The 13,348-nt window shown below is 47.2% G+C and overlaps 1 protein-coding gene across 2 annotated transcripts in view; it reads left to right on the top strand.

Annotated features, from left to right (window-relative positions):
* LOC119436476 (transmembrane 9 superfamily member 3-like) overlaps positions 1 to 13,348 on the top strand; it is a 96,855-nt gene that overhangs the window by 67,801 nt on the left and 15,706 nt on the right. For both annotated transcript variants that reach the window (XM_037703326.2, XM_037703325.2), the window contains exon 10: positions 6,630 to 6,838. In XM_037703326.2, the coding sequence (XP_037559254.1) occupies positions 6,630 to 6,838 (209 nt within the window). The remainder of the gene's footprint in view (positions 1 to 6,629; positions 6,839 to 13,348) is intronic.

The following is a 13,348-nucleotide window of genomic DNA, read 5'->3' as shown; positions in this document are numbered from 1 at the left end:
GCGTTTTCTTTCTTTCTTCTCTTTTTTTTTTTTTTTCTTTGTTCGCGCGCCACATTGAGGGGTCTCTCCTAAGCTTTTACTTTATGGTGGTGCCAGAGCAATGCCCGTCGGAGGCGCCTCCGCGTGATTTGGTTCGAATTAATGAGATTCGACTGTAAATTGAATGCAAATGTTCTAGCCGCATTCCTCGACTGTCGCATATGCGTGGCGGCTCGGTGCACATGTTTTGCACATGTGCGGGCCTTGGAAATTGTTGCTTTGGTTATAGTGCGGTACCGCTTATAGTGCGGATATTCGAGACTCCGGCGACTTACGTTATAAGCAGTCTACACTGTACTTTGATTACGAGCACGTTGTCTGCTAGGTGCAGAACGCGACGAAAGATGTGAAGTTTGAGCGGTCATCCGCTCGCTACGAGACCGGCTTCGCATGGCACGTCTGGTGGATTGGATTGGATCCAAACAGCGGCTGCAGCTACGGAATGGTTCACCGCTTGGCGATTGGCTGCTCTATCCCTCCTGTTGTCACAAATTTTGCATACTGCCACTTTGTGACATTGCAGCAACTGAACAGAATGTGAAACAAATATCTCCGATTGCACCCCAGATTTCGCATCACTAGCGTCTGACACTAGTGGAGTCTTCATTTAAAATCAAGTTGCTGCTGCAAAATCTTGGGCCGCATTGGAACTTTGCTTGCCAGCTGCCACACATGCATTCATGGAATCCAGTTAATTTACGTTCAAATTAAGGTTGTCCTATTTTCTATTTATCTCGCCATGCGTATATAAAATTGACTAGGAATTTTATTTTCGTTAAATGAATCTGTGTCTAGCAAGCAAATACTTTAGGAAGGACACTCGTCAATTTTAAGTGTTCGAAAGTGCCTAGAAAATGTCCAGCAGTTGGCATTTATTTGCTACAGTGTGCTCTAAAATCTGTATTTAGGGGCTCCAAACTGCTCCAAAATTAACATTTTGCTGCTCCAAAAATTGCTCCAAATCTCAGTTCATCAGTGGCACTACTGCGAATGGCTGCCTTTATACATCCTGTTATGTGAGCAAGTAGTACTAAGGTAGAACCCCTATGCAGTGGCATTTGAGATATTGAATGTGCCATGAAGTAGCATTTTGATATAACTAGTGAACGTCTTGCTATTTTGCATGGAATTTTTAAATGTATTATTGTACTATTTGGTACAGACAATAAAGCTATGCTATTTTATCGTAATGTTTCTGTTCTGCCATCACTGTTACCGCTGCTGCTTCACCCAATTGTGGGGGTTCATCAAGCAGTTGGCACCAAACAGTGTCGATAACGGTATGACAATACTAGGCTAAAATGCTCTATTTCAGGGCCAGCTGGCATCGCTAACAATGGTACAGAGCCAATGCTAAGCTAAGCTCTCTAATAATTCAAAATATCCAGGTCCTATATAAGTGAGACATCATTGTGTGCATGTGCATAACGAGGCAAAGACATAACTAGGAATATCAAAACCAAAAATACCAGAATATGTAGTAAGGTAGACACTGCTGTCAAGTCTCTTCTAACACGAATATATACCTTATCCACGCAGTGCTGTAGGAAGCTGTTTATACAGTTGAATCTCTACAATTTGAACTCGGAGGGGCCCGAAAATTAGTTCGAGAATAAGTCCTTCTTTTAATACGAAGTATTCGTGCACCATAGCACGATGCACGAACGGTGCGAGTCGTGAAATATCGCGACGCGGACGCAAGCACACAGCGAGTGAGGACCACGAAACTGCCCACAGCGGCCAACGCTTTCTTCCCAATAACGGCAGAAAACGAAACTTCAGGGAGCGGACTAAGCTGGCACCGGCACGGCGACGGGCGCGGACGGAAACTGTCGAAGGGGAGGGAGGAGGGCGGCAGGGAAGTGGATTTGGCCTGGGCAACTCCGCCGCTTTGGTCGTTCCCCTCGCTCTCCCTCTGAACTCCCTCGTAGCTTGCTCACCTTCAACTGCCTCCGTGCGCACCCGCCCTGCCGGCGCCGCCGCTCTTCCCTTAAGTTTCGTTTTCTGCCGTTATCGGGAAGCAAGCGTTGGCCGACGTGGGAAGTTTCGTTGGCCAGACTGGACCTCCTCTGCTGCTTCCCTCTGCGCAGCAGCTGCAGCGTTCAAGGTCAACACGTGACTAGAATTTAGACTCATAGAGGAAGCATGTAGGAGAAGGGTTCACTGCCATTTTCTCTGCGTGGCCGAGATGTCGGCACATACAGGCGTGCTTCGGCGCAACGCAGAAACAGCGACCTTGCCATTTGAGAGAGAGTAAAATTTCCGCCGTGCATTTTCTTTTTTTTTTTTTTATTATTATTATTAATTGTTTTTTTCTTCGCGCACGGAGCTGAGGGGTCTCTCCTGAGGGTCGGAGCAATGCTGGTCGGAGGTGCCACCGCGTGATTTGGTGCGCTGCTGAGAGCATTGTCAGAGCGCGGTATGTTCGAATTAACCGTTGCAAGTGCTTGGGTGTTAGAATTACTGGGCGTTTTCGCCCATTGGAATACACATAACTTTGATGGGACCAGAGCATCAGTTCGACTAAACCGGAAGTTCGAATCGAGCATGTTTGAATTAACGAGATTCGACTATCAAGTTTTAACACGAAAGCATTATATGCCCCATTACGTCTAAATCTGTCGGCGTAACCAAAAAGATGGTACCAAAAATCGCCGACGCCGCAAAGAGTAAAAACACGTTAAAAAAATGCTTGGATTAACGTCGCATTTCTCAGGGAGGTTCCTGTAAACATAGTAAATTATTTGCTTTGAAAAGAAAATTTGCTACATTTCAGTCGGGGTGGGAATCGAACTCGGGCCACCCGGGTGCGAGACAAGCATGCTTCCCCAACACCACGGCGAGTCCATGGTTTTGACTTACTAAAGGTGTGCCAAGTGTGTGCGTGATTGCACACACGTCACGTCGCAGCCATCTGGCTGACTAATGGTGTGGCCTAGCGTGTGCGTCATTGGGCATGTGACGGCGCAGACAATGGGGAGGAGGTGGCGCCGCGTCATGAGTGTATAAAATGAGCGTGTTCGTGACATTCTGAGGTCTACAAATGGTATAATGCTTTCATGTTTCCACACGCAAGCAGTCTTAAATGTCTCTCGGGAATTTTTTTTCCCTTCTAAAGTGAGCTTAGTTCCCTGTTATTATGCCTGTGGTTCACTTTTTGTCCCCTACCTCTGTGTGGGTTACTTTAAGTATGCTTCATGTTGTCCACATTCTTGTGTTTTGTTTACACTTCATTGTGGCAGCCAAAACATTGCCACTAAATATCAATTATTCTTGCATGACCACCAGCATTCTCTTGTCCTTTTTTTACTGTCCTTATTGCAGCATTTACTGCCATGTTGATGAATGCTGTCCACATTGTTTTCATTTGGAAGTACGACTGAGCACTCTTGTTCCTTGTTGCCAGAGCATGCCAGCTCTCAAACGTTGCCATGAATTAAGGCGGGCAACTATATTTAATAGCTGTAGGTGCCGGCAAGTTTAATAATGAGAACAGTAGCCTTTTGTGACAAATTGTTGCACCTTCACATTAGAGAGTCTTCATATGCTAAAGCATTCCTGAGGTGCATTATGGTGACTTCATTCTATTGTTGACTTTCTCTTTGTGCTGTGAGCCCTCAAGATATTTCAAGTTCTTTGTTGCAAAATTAAGCTTGGCCATTTCGTTGGGTGATTGGTCAGAACCATGCTTTCGTCAGCAAAAAACCGTCGATAAGCGTTGCGGAGGCCATCAACATAGGAAGATACTGAATTACCTTGAGAAACTCCCCACAATAATAAAGGCTGGAGTGACGAAGGTGGTTGGATCCATGGACAATGCAGAAAATTTTATAGGTTGCAACTCCGTGGGAAGCCACCAGACAGCAGTTATGCCTCTTTTCAAATAAATTAACGTTTGCAGGCCACTACTTTGTAGCAATACCTTAGGCATGATTCTGTGCCAGTCTTATGATCCACTGTCCAGGGATGACTGATCCCATTGATAACGCAGGCGGAGTCAGCTTTGCCGTAATACATAAGTGTTACGCGGTAAAGCATATAAATGCTGTGAAGGACGGTCCATCCTGTTCACTTCTGTTATCAGTGTTTTTGTAGCCCAGTATCCCAGCAAATGATTGACGACCTTAACCAAGAAAGTGTAAGATTGAGGTTGAAGATTACTGTTTTGCATAATGTTCAGTAGCCTGGCAAGGGAACAAGAATTCAAGATCGCCAGTCAGCCTCTAGAGTTTGTAAAGGAGTATGTTTATCTAGGTCAATTATTTACAGGGGACCCTGATCATGAGAAAGAAATTTACAGAAGAATAAAATTGGGTTGGAGTGCATACAGCAGGCATTTCCAAATCCTGACTGGGATCTTACCACTGTCGTTGAAAAAAATAGTGTACAATTATTGCATTCTACCGGTGCTAACATATGGGGCAGAAACTTGGAGCTTAACAAAGAAGCTCGAGAACAAGTTAAGGGCCGCACAAAGAGCGATGGAATGAAAAATGTTAGGCCTAACGTTAAGAGACTGGAAGAGAGCGGTATGAATCTGAGAACAAACGGGAATAGCCGATATTCTAGTTGAAATTAAGCGAGAAAAATGGAGCTGGGCAGGCCATGTAATGTGTAGGATGGATAACCGGTGGACCATTAGAGTTACAGAATGGATGCCAAGAGAAGGGAAGTGCAGTCGAGGACGGCAGAAAACTAGGTGGGGTGATGAAGTTGGGAAATTTGCAGGCGCAAGACAGGGGTAATTGGAGATCACAGGTAGAGGCCTTCGTCCTGCAGTGGGCATAAATAAAGGCTGATGATGATCATGATGATCCCCCTTTTACAAAATGAACATACACGAACTAGCCCAACTTGCTGCTCTACCGGTTTTGGTGTCGTGTCGATTGTAACACTGAGGCAATTTTCGGGCCAATTTTCTTGGCTTGCGTGTGTGTAGGAATCGGACTGGAAGAGATTGCCTTCTGGCGAGTTTTAAGTCATTCACAGTATATTGCTAAGCCTTTGGCATGCTTGTGATAAGTAAAGGGGGTGCGGCCTTTCCTTGACCTGGCCTCAGTCAAGTCATTGGCCCTCTGTTCTCCTGCCTGACTTTTTTTACTGCATTGCATTGGTCGTCAGCTGACTAAAGAGACAACTGCATGATTTGCATTTTATTAAGCAGTCTACTTTCTAAATTTACTTTTTCTACTTTCTACATTTACTTTTGTTATTTTCTCCTACTATGCCACATGCTAGCTAATGTGTAACCTTTGTAGTGCCTTTGTAGTTTTGTACAGCTATTGTTAGACCCCTTTATTGACCAAGTGCATAATTCTAAGCTCCTTTTCAAGCTTCTGCACTGTCTTCGGCGTTGTTGTTTTTTTTTTTTTTTTTTTTTCTACTACAGATGTTGCTAGCAACTTGGAAATTATGCCTTTGTATGTCCTATCTTGCCAAACTACCATTGTTGCTTAAGCTTGTGTATTTTTGGAAAAGAAAATTTTCAAGGAAATGCAAGAGGCTTACGAAGTCACAAAACATATTTCCTCTTGTGTAAATATCTTTTAACCCAATTTGGTAATAGAAAACAACATAAGAGATAAAATGGTATTAGATTCCCTACACTGCCACACAGTTATGTTTTATAAGAATGTGATTTTCCCATATCACCTTTCATTTGTGTTATATTACCCAAGGGTAATCATTTTAATAAAAATATTTGTTTCTTTTGGCTTCTGAACATTTCAATAGAATGTGTCTCATTGAAGTCCTGTTAAAAAAAAAAAAAAAGTATGACTAGCCTTTTGGAACTGCCCCTTCCAAGTTTGTTGGTCCATGCAACTGACACACAGTTTATGCCCAGTTTGTTTTGAAACATTTTAGTGATCACTATATGTCTGAGATCAGCATCTGTTTTATTTGCTTCGTCCGGAATTCTTTAGAGAATGTGATCCAACACTGTTATTCAATCTTCAAGATTAGTGAGCTTGTGCACTGTGGAGCGTGGGGACATTTGAAACATATCGGTGCGACTTTCAAGTTTGTTAAGCTTAGTTGTTTTTGACCCAAGTTCTGATGAATGACTTTAAAGCTTCCTAATCAATCCCTAACGTCTGTGAACATGCTTTTGGTGTTAACTTCAAATCAGCTCTTTGTTTTTTCAAGGAATTTTGGCTGTGAAGAATTTTCTGGAGTAACACCTCAATCAAAACCTCTAGGCTGCTGCTGCTCCCATGCAACTTTTCCGTTGAAAAAGGCATGCGAGGCACACACCTGCGTGCCTCCATGTAAGCCTCATTAAGGTCTTGTCAAGACATTTGTTGGAGCAATACCTGTTGCCAAATATAGATGGCTTGCACTGATGTCATTCTGGCAGCCATGTAGATGAGCCATAAGCGCAACTTTACTCGGTGCCTTGTCTGATCTCATTATTTCGAAGATCGCAGCAGAAGTTTAGTAGTGCATCGACATTGCACTTATGATGTCATGCAGGCTGTCAATTGCTCGCCATAAAAATTTTGCTGTATGTTTAAAAAATTCTGGTGCACTTAAAATTCTCTTTTGTCTTTTTGCTTGCCCTGCAGTAATTTGTAGTTTGTTTTGTTCAGGTGGCAGTGACATGCATCTGCCTGTTCATCATCTTGCCACTGACACTGGTTGGTACAGTGCTGGGGCGTAATCTGGCCGGGCAGCCCAACTACCCATGTCGCATCAATGCTGTGCCTCGGCCAATCCCAGAGAAGAAGTGGTTTATGGAGCCTTCAGTCATTGTTGTTTTGGGAGGCATCCTACCATTTGGTTCAATCTTCATTGAGATGTGAGTTTCCATAGCATGCAGTTCTTTTTCACCTAAGGAAAGTGCTTTTGTCTAAGTTGCTTTGGATCAATTTGCATATCACTTGTTTTGATAGGGCTTACTGTTGGGTTCATTCATGCTTAACATCCAGGCATATTAGAAAAGCATTCATGTGCTTGCCAATTTATTTTATTTATGTTAACAGCAAAGCTGTTTAAGCCAGCCGTAATTTGTCGTGTGTAGCCGTGTTAGTCATGGCAACCTGGAGGAGGAAGAGGAGGAGACCGCGTGCAGACTGCGTGCATGCGCACGCGGTCTCCTTCTCGCCAGCTTCCTGCCTTCCCGACCCCTGCCTCTCTCTTCTCTCCGCGGATAAAAAAAAAAAAGGCAAAAGCTTGCACTAGGCGGTGCAAAGCTCAAGACACAGCGAAGCTGGCCGATTGATATCGAGCGGCTAGCCTCCAACGCGTTCGGCGTCTGCAAGGAGCAGCGTTCTTGGCACTGTGCCAACCTTGGTTTGCCTGCCTGTGTTTGTGGCATGCCAGGAACGCTGTCGCTCGTAGGTGCCGACGCGTCCAGCGCTAGTCATGCGAAATGTCGCCAACGCATTCGGCGTCGGCAAGCGACAGCGTTCTTGGCACTGTACCAAACTTGGTTAGCCTGCCTGCGTTTGTGGCATGCCAGGAGCGCTGTCGCTTGTAGGCACCCACGCGTCCAGCGCTAGTCACTCGAAATGTTGCGAAAGGGAAGGTACCTCTGAAAATGATCACTCGAGAATACCTTCCTACATGCGTAGTTAAGTTAAACCAAGTCAAGACGTAGCTTTTTATTTTGTGCGCGTGCACGTGTGTGTGTGTGTGTGGTGTGTGTGTGTGTGTGTGTGTGTGTGTGTGTGTGTGTGTGTGTGTGTGTGTGTGTGTGTGTGTGTGTGTGTGTGTGTGTGTGTGTGTGTGTGTGTTAGGATTGCATGATCTGAATTCATTGATGGATCAGGATGAACAAGAGGGATTGATGGCGTAACTTGTTTTCATGAGAACAAACTGCGAGCAGACTGCTCTCAATGAGAGTCAAGGAAGCGGGGCAGCATGTCAGTGTATATGCTCAGCCTATCACAAGGTGTAGACCTGTTTGAACAAATGGGACCTGTGTGTACCTACCGTGGTGACGCAGTAACTGTAGAATTCCACTGCTCAGCATTGCAGATTCACTTTTTGGCTACCGAGGCCAAGTTGAGCAATATTGGTTCAGCTCAATGCAATTTTGGCTTGAAAGTCACCCTGCTGTGTACACAAGTATGCACAACATCTTGTGGCACCATGTTCCACAGGTGCAGCTTTTTGCAGGTCAGTATGTTCCACAGCAAATGCACAAAAGGGTACTCCAGAGCACTAAGCCCTGTATCTTCGGAAAGCCCTGCATACTAGGCTTTGGCATCATTGTTAATGAACATCTTCCGAAACCTTCAGAAACTGGCACAGGCACTGCATAGATATGCCATATTTACTTGATTCTAACGTTCACGCAATTCTTGGACCTGTTTTATCGGGGAAAAAAAGTGCATGTTAGATTCGAGTAAATACGGTATGTATGCACAAGAAAGCACGAGTCATTGCACTGGCAGGAGCACATTTCCTCGGTGCTTACAACACATATTGTAACCCCCTTCCCACCTCCCTTGCGCTGAAAGAACCATAGCGGGGAGTGAAACATCAAATCAAATTGAATCAACATTTATTTTACAAAAACATCTGGTTGGGCTGCTGAGCACGAGGTTGCGGGATCGAATCCCGGCCACGGCGGCCGCATTTCGATGGGGGCGAAATGCGAAAACACCCGTGTACTTAGATTTAGGTGCACGTTAAAGAACCCCAGGTGGTCCAAATTTCCGGAGTCCCCCACTACGGCGTGCCTCATAATCAGAACTGGTTTTGGCACGTAAAACCCCATAATTTTTAAAACATCTGGATGACTCCTGGGCTAAAAGCTGCATTCAGCAGCTTGACAAAGGGCTAGGAGCCATGGTACATTGAAGCAGCAACAAGAAAAGCATTGCAATTTGAAACAATTACCACATAAAGCACAAACTCATAACCAAATAAACACAGTGTTTTTACCACAAAAATTTACACATTGATTAAGAAACACAACAAAGAAATAGCAAATGCATCATTTTGATTCACCAGTTTCAAAGAAAAAATAATGTCTAATGGTAACAGAAAAAATACACTCGTTACAAAAAAAATTAGAGTGGAATCTCGATGATACGAATCTCACGGGATCACGAAAAATCTTCGTATTAGCCGAAATTTGTATCATCAAAACGCAATTAAAAGTAGCCAAATTAAGGGAGGACGCGGAGATCAGATCGCAAAAATCGCGAGAAAAATCGATTTTTGAAAACCAAGCGTTTCGGTATCTGCAACGTGTAATCTGCGCTGTATCAAAATGGTTTGGCTGAAAACACACTAAAAGTGCCCAAAAAAAGATTAATTCGTCAGTGCGCAGGGCGAGAAAACAGCTTTAAATCGCGCAAAATCACCGCAGTTCACGGAGACATATCTCATATTTCCCACCACCGAGCGCCGCCATCTTGGTATCGTTCGAAAGCTCAAAGTTTCGCCGTTCCGCTTCTCAATTCGTCCGTAGTCGCCATCTTGTAACAAACGCACAAACACAAAAGAAGCGCGGGTCTGCGATAGGTAGTCACACGGGTTCTCCGATGAAAGTGGGCCTCCGATTGGCTGCCGTGCTGAAAGGCGTCTCTCCATTGGTTGCTGCTGTGACAGGGGCAAGATGGCAACGACAACCGCAGTTGTCTGCTTCATAAACCACGCCGGCGTCTTCACTTGACATTCAGAATTCGGATTACTGAGAGCTCCCAGGTTAGTGATGGATCGTCGCTCGTTGGAGAAGAAATTTTGGACGAAGCATGCCTTCGGAATACGGAAGCGCAAGCCTGCTACAGCAAGAAAAATACGGTGATTAGCGGGAGAAGCGGAGGAGCGTCCGACTGAACGTGCCGTGCTACCTTGCACCGTGGATTACCTATGTGCCGCGCTATCTTGCACCATGTGACTCCGGCAGCGAAACCGACAATCGCCCTGTGCCATCGGCACTGATAACGCAGTCGACGGAAGACGCGTCAACGGAGGCTCCCGCACCTCGGCGTACGGCCGTCCGAATCAGCCGAGATCGCATCTCGGTAGACATAGCCCGCTGCGACTAAGCAAAATGGCGCAAACACAAAGAACGCGGCTCGAAGCTGTGGGGTCTCACTCGGGCTCTTGGGACAAAGGAACGACAACACAGTAGTGCAAACAATCAAAAGGGCATTTATTTCACCTTTCATACACTAATGCACACTAGCCGAATTACAACCAATAGAACATTCACATGGGCGCGCGACAAATCAAGGAAGTCCGACTCACCGCGACCCAATAGCGAGCGAATACGTTCGCCCCATGCTATGACACCATCGCTTAGTCGTTCACGTGTACGGTCATGCAAACGGTGGCGCGTTCGAACGATCTGTGTTCGTCCATACCGGTGTCCTGCTCTTGCCTCGCGCGACGGTCGCGCGAAGCGGGCCGGCGCACGCGCGAAGCGTTCGTACGTGTTGGCCGCCGATCCCAAGCCAAAGAGGCAGCGCCGTTGACCTTTTTCTCCCAAGTCACCCCGCCGTTTGGTGGCGTTAGCATCGCGACCCTCGCGCAATCTCTCGCAATGCGCCGCAACCACCACGACCGCCGTCGGCACTTAGCTACGCGGTGAAGCCGGATTACAGGAGACGCGCGAGAGTTGCGCATCCCCACATCCCCCCAACCTTAAATCACTATACATACTCCGGCGAAACATGTCGGCACTGTCTAACATCAACGCGTGCTTCGCGAACAAGAGGTAGTACATGCAGCAGTGGCCGCACCGAGGAAATGTCCACACGCTTTCCATAACATGCAAACCGACAACGTCTCTGGGGTTCACTGCTGGCGTCTGTTGGTCACAGCACCAGCTCTGCAGATTCGATGGCACGACTCCAGCACAGGACTCCGGAAACGGCGACGCAGAAGTCGGCCCGAGCAAGCGTCGCTCGCGCCGCCGCACCTTGCCGGCGAGAGCCGCTGTAGCCGTTGGTGACTGCCGGCTCCTTTCCCAGCCGCCGAAATCGCTGCACCGAACTGGCCACAGGCATCTGCAACGCCTGGGGTAGCTCGATTGTAGTCCGGGGCAGCAGCGCTGACGATGTGCAGGTGACAGCAAACCAGGGGTGACTCCGCTCACGCTGCGTACACTCAACGCACTCGACAAACACTAAAGTAGTGCAAGGGAGAGGAATTCGGCATACCGCCCACGTGGTACGATGTTCAATTCGGCTAGCGAAATTTCGGACGGCATTTCAGATGCTAAGTTCACGTGAACAAAGCTTGCTTTCTTGAGTCGAACGAGTAATTTCAATTCGTGCGAGGCGGACTAATGACGGAAACAATGTGCGACACCTCAACACCACGGTCCACCAGGTTGTGTTCCTCAACGTGCGACAGGCGGCTTTGTAAAGCCTTAGGCCTAATGCGTCGCTACTTTGACAACAACCGGCATCCAAAAAAAAAACATCACCCAAAATAGGCACCACAGGCAGCCGCGAGGAGACGTTAGCTCTGTGAAGTGGTCCTACCCTGCTCGGTGCACACAGCATCCGAGTTGACGGCGCCCACCGTCCCAGACGGTGTCGGAGCGCCCGGTGCCAGGCCGCAATACCAGTCAGCCCGTAGCGGCACCCGTGGCCCGCGGCCACCCGGCTCCCTGAGCCGCGACTTCTGAAGTCAAAGATATAGAAGAAGCTATTTACATATGAAATTCGGACCACCCACGAGGCTTCCGTACTCACTCGCTTCAGGCTTGCCAATGCTCCGCGGGCGCTAGGCCTCGCTCTCCCAGGATGCAGACCACGTGGCTCTTGTACCGACGAGTGTACTTCAAAACACTCGCGAAAAGGATTAGCATGTTTAAAAGTTCAAACACGCTACAGCAACCGTCGCCTCGCTCAAGAAAGCACACCGCCGAGACTAGCGATCAAAATCCACGCTAGGACTACGCTTCGGTTGAAACATCTCGAACCGAGCAAAACTGTTAAAATTATCGTCCGATGCCCCAAGAGCCCCACGTTGGGCAGCCAGATGTGGGGTCTCACTCGGGTTCTTGGGACAAAGGAACGACAACACAGTAGTGCAAACAATCAAAAGGGCATTTATTGCACCTTTCATACACTAATGCACACTAGCCGAATTACAACCAATAGAACATTCACATGGGCGCGCGACAAATCAAGGAAGTCCGACTCACCGCGACCCGATAGTGAGCGAATACGTTCGCCCCATGCTATGACACCATCGCTTAGTGGTTCACGTGTACGGTCACGCAAACGGTGGCGCGTTCGAACGATCCGTGTTCGTCCATACCGGTGTCCTGCTCTTGCCTCGCGCGACGGTCGCGCGAAGCGGGCCGGCGCACGCGCGAAGCGTTCGTACGTGTTGGCCGCCGATCCCAAGCCAAAGAGGCAGCGCCGTTGACCTTTTTCTCCCAAGTCACCCCGCCGTTTGGTGGCGTTAGCATCGCGACCCTCGCGCAATCTCTCGCAATGCGCCGCAACCACCACGACCGCCGTCGGCACTTAGCTACGCGGTGAAGCCGGATTACAGGAGACGCGCGAGAGTCGCGCATCCTCACAAAGCACAGCAGCCACTCCACTCCGTCCGGCCGATGGTACGCGTAAAAGGAGGAAAAGCACAAAAGCAACAAAAGCGCCACCGCTTCAAACTCTTCGCACCCAGTCGCGGCCTCCGCACCAAAAGAGAAAAGAAGAAAGCGCGTGACTTCGTGCTGTTCTCTTTCGCGGCCGTCAGTGGGGCGGTGTTTATTTGTATCAGCCGACGCGGGTCGAAAATCGATTCGTAACAACCGTTCTCTAGCACGTTGCAAAGTAATGGGGCTCGGCCGGGACCACAGAAAAATTTGTATCATCGAGATGCCACTGTACATCCAATGAGAACATACAAACATAATGTGTGTTAAACACATTAAACACAGTGCACGTTAAAGAACCCCAGGTGGTCTAAATTTCCGGAGTCCCCCACTACGGCGTGCCTCATAATCAGAACTGGTTTTGGCACGTAAAACCCCATAATTTTTTTTTTTTTAAACATAATGTGTGTATGCGGCATAAAAAATGACGTCTGGCGCTGGCGGAAACAGTGGTTACAAAGAAGTGCATCGAACGAGGGCATACATTTATAGCACACTCAAGCAGCAACATTTTACATAAGTGAAAAAGATAATCTATAGCTGAGCGAAATGTGTTCTTAAGTGTTTTTTAATTTTCTCATGTCTTGATATTTCTTCAGTACAACTTGCAGATTGTGTTTCAGAGACTGGGTATTGTACCGGGTTCGAAAACACATGGAATAGACCCGAGTTTGGGATTTCGAGTTAAAGTATTACTAACATGTGGTTGCAAGGATGCTGTCTTTGCCAGAAAAT

Source organism: Dermacentor silvarum, chromosome 1 (genome assembly GCF_013339745.2).
Source record: "Dermacentor silvarum isolate Dsil-2018 chromosome 1, BIME_Dsil_1.4, whole genome shotgun sequence".
Lineage (NCBI taxonomy): Eukaryota > Metazoa > Arthropoda > Arachnida > Ixodida > Ixodidae > Dermacentor > Dermacentor silvarum.
The sequence above is the reverse complement of the archived record's forward strand: the minus strand, read 5'-3'. Positions and strand labels throughout refer to the sequence as shown.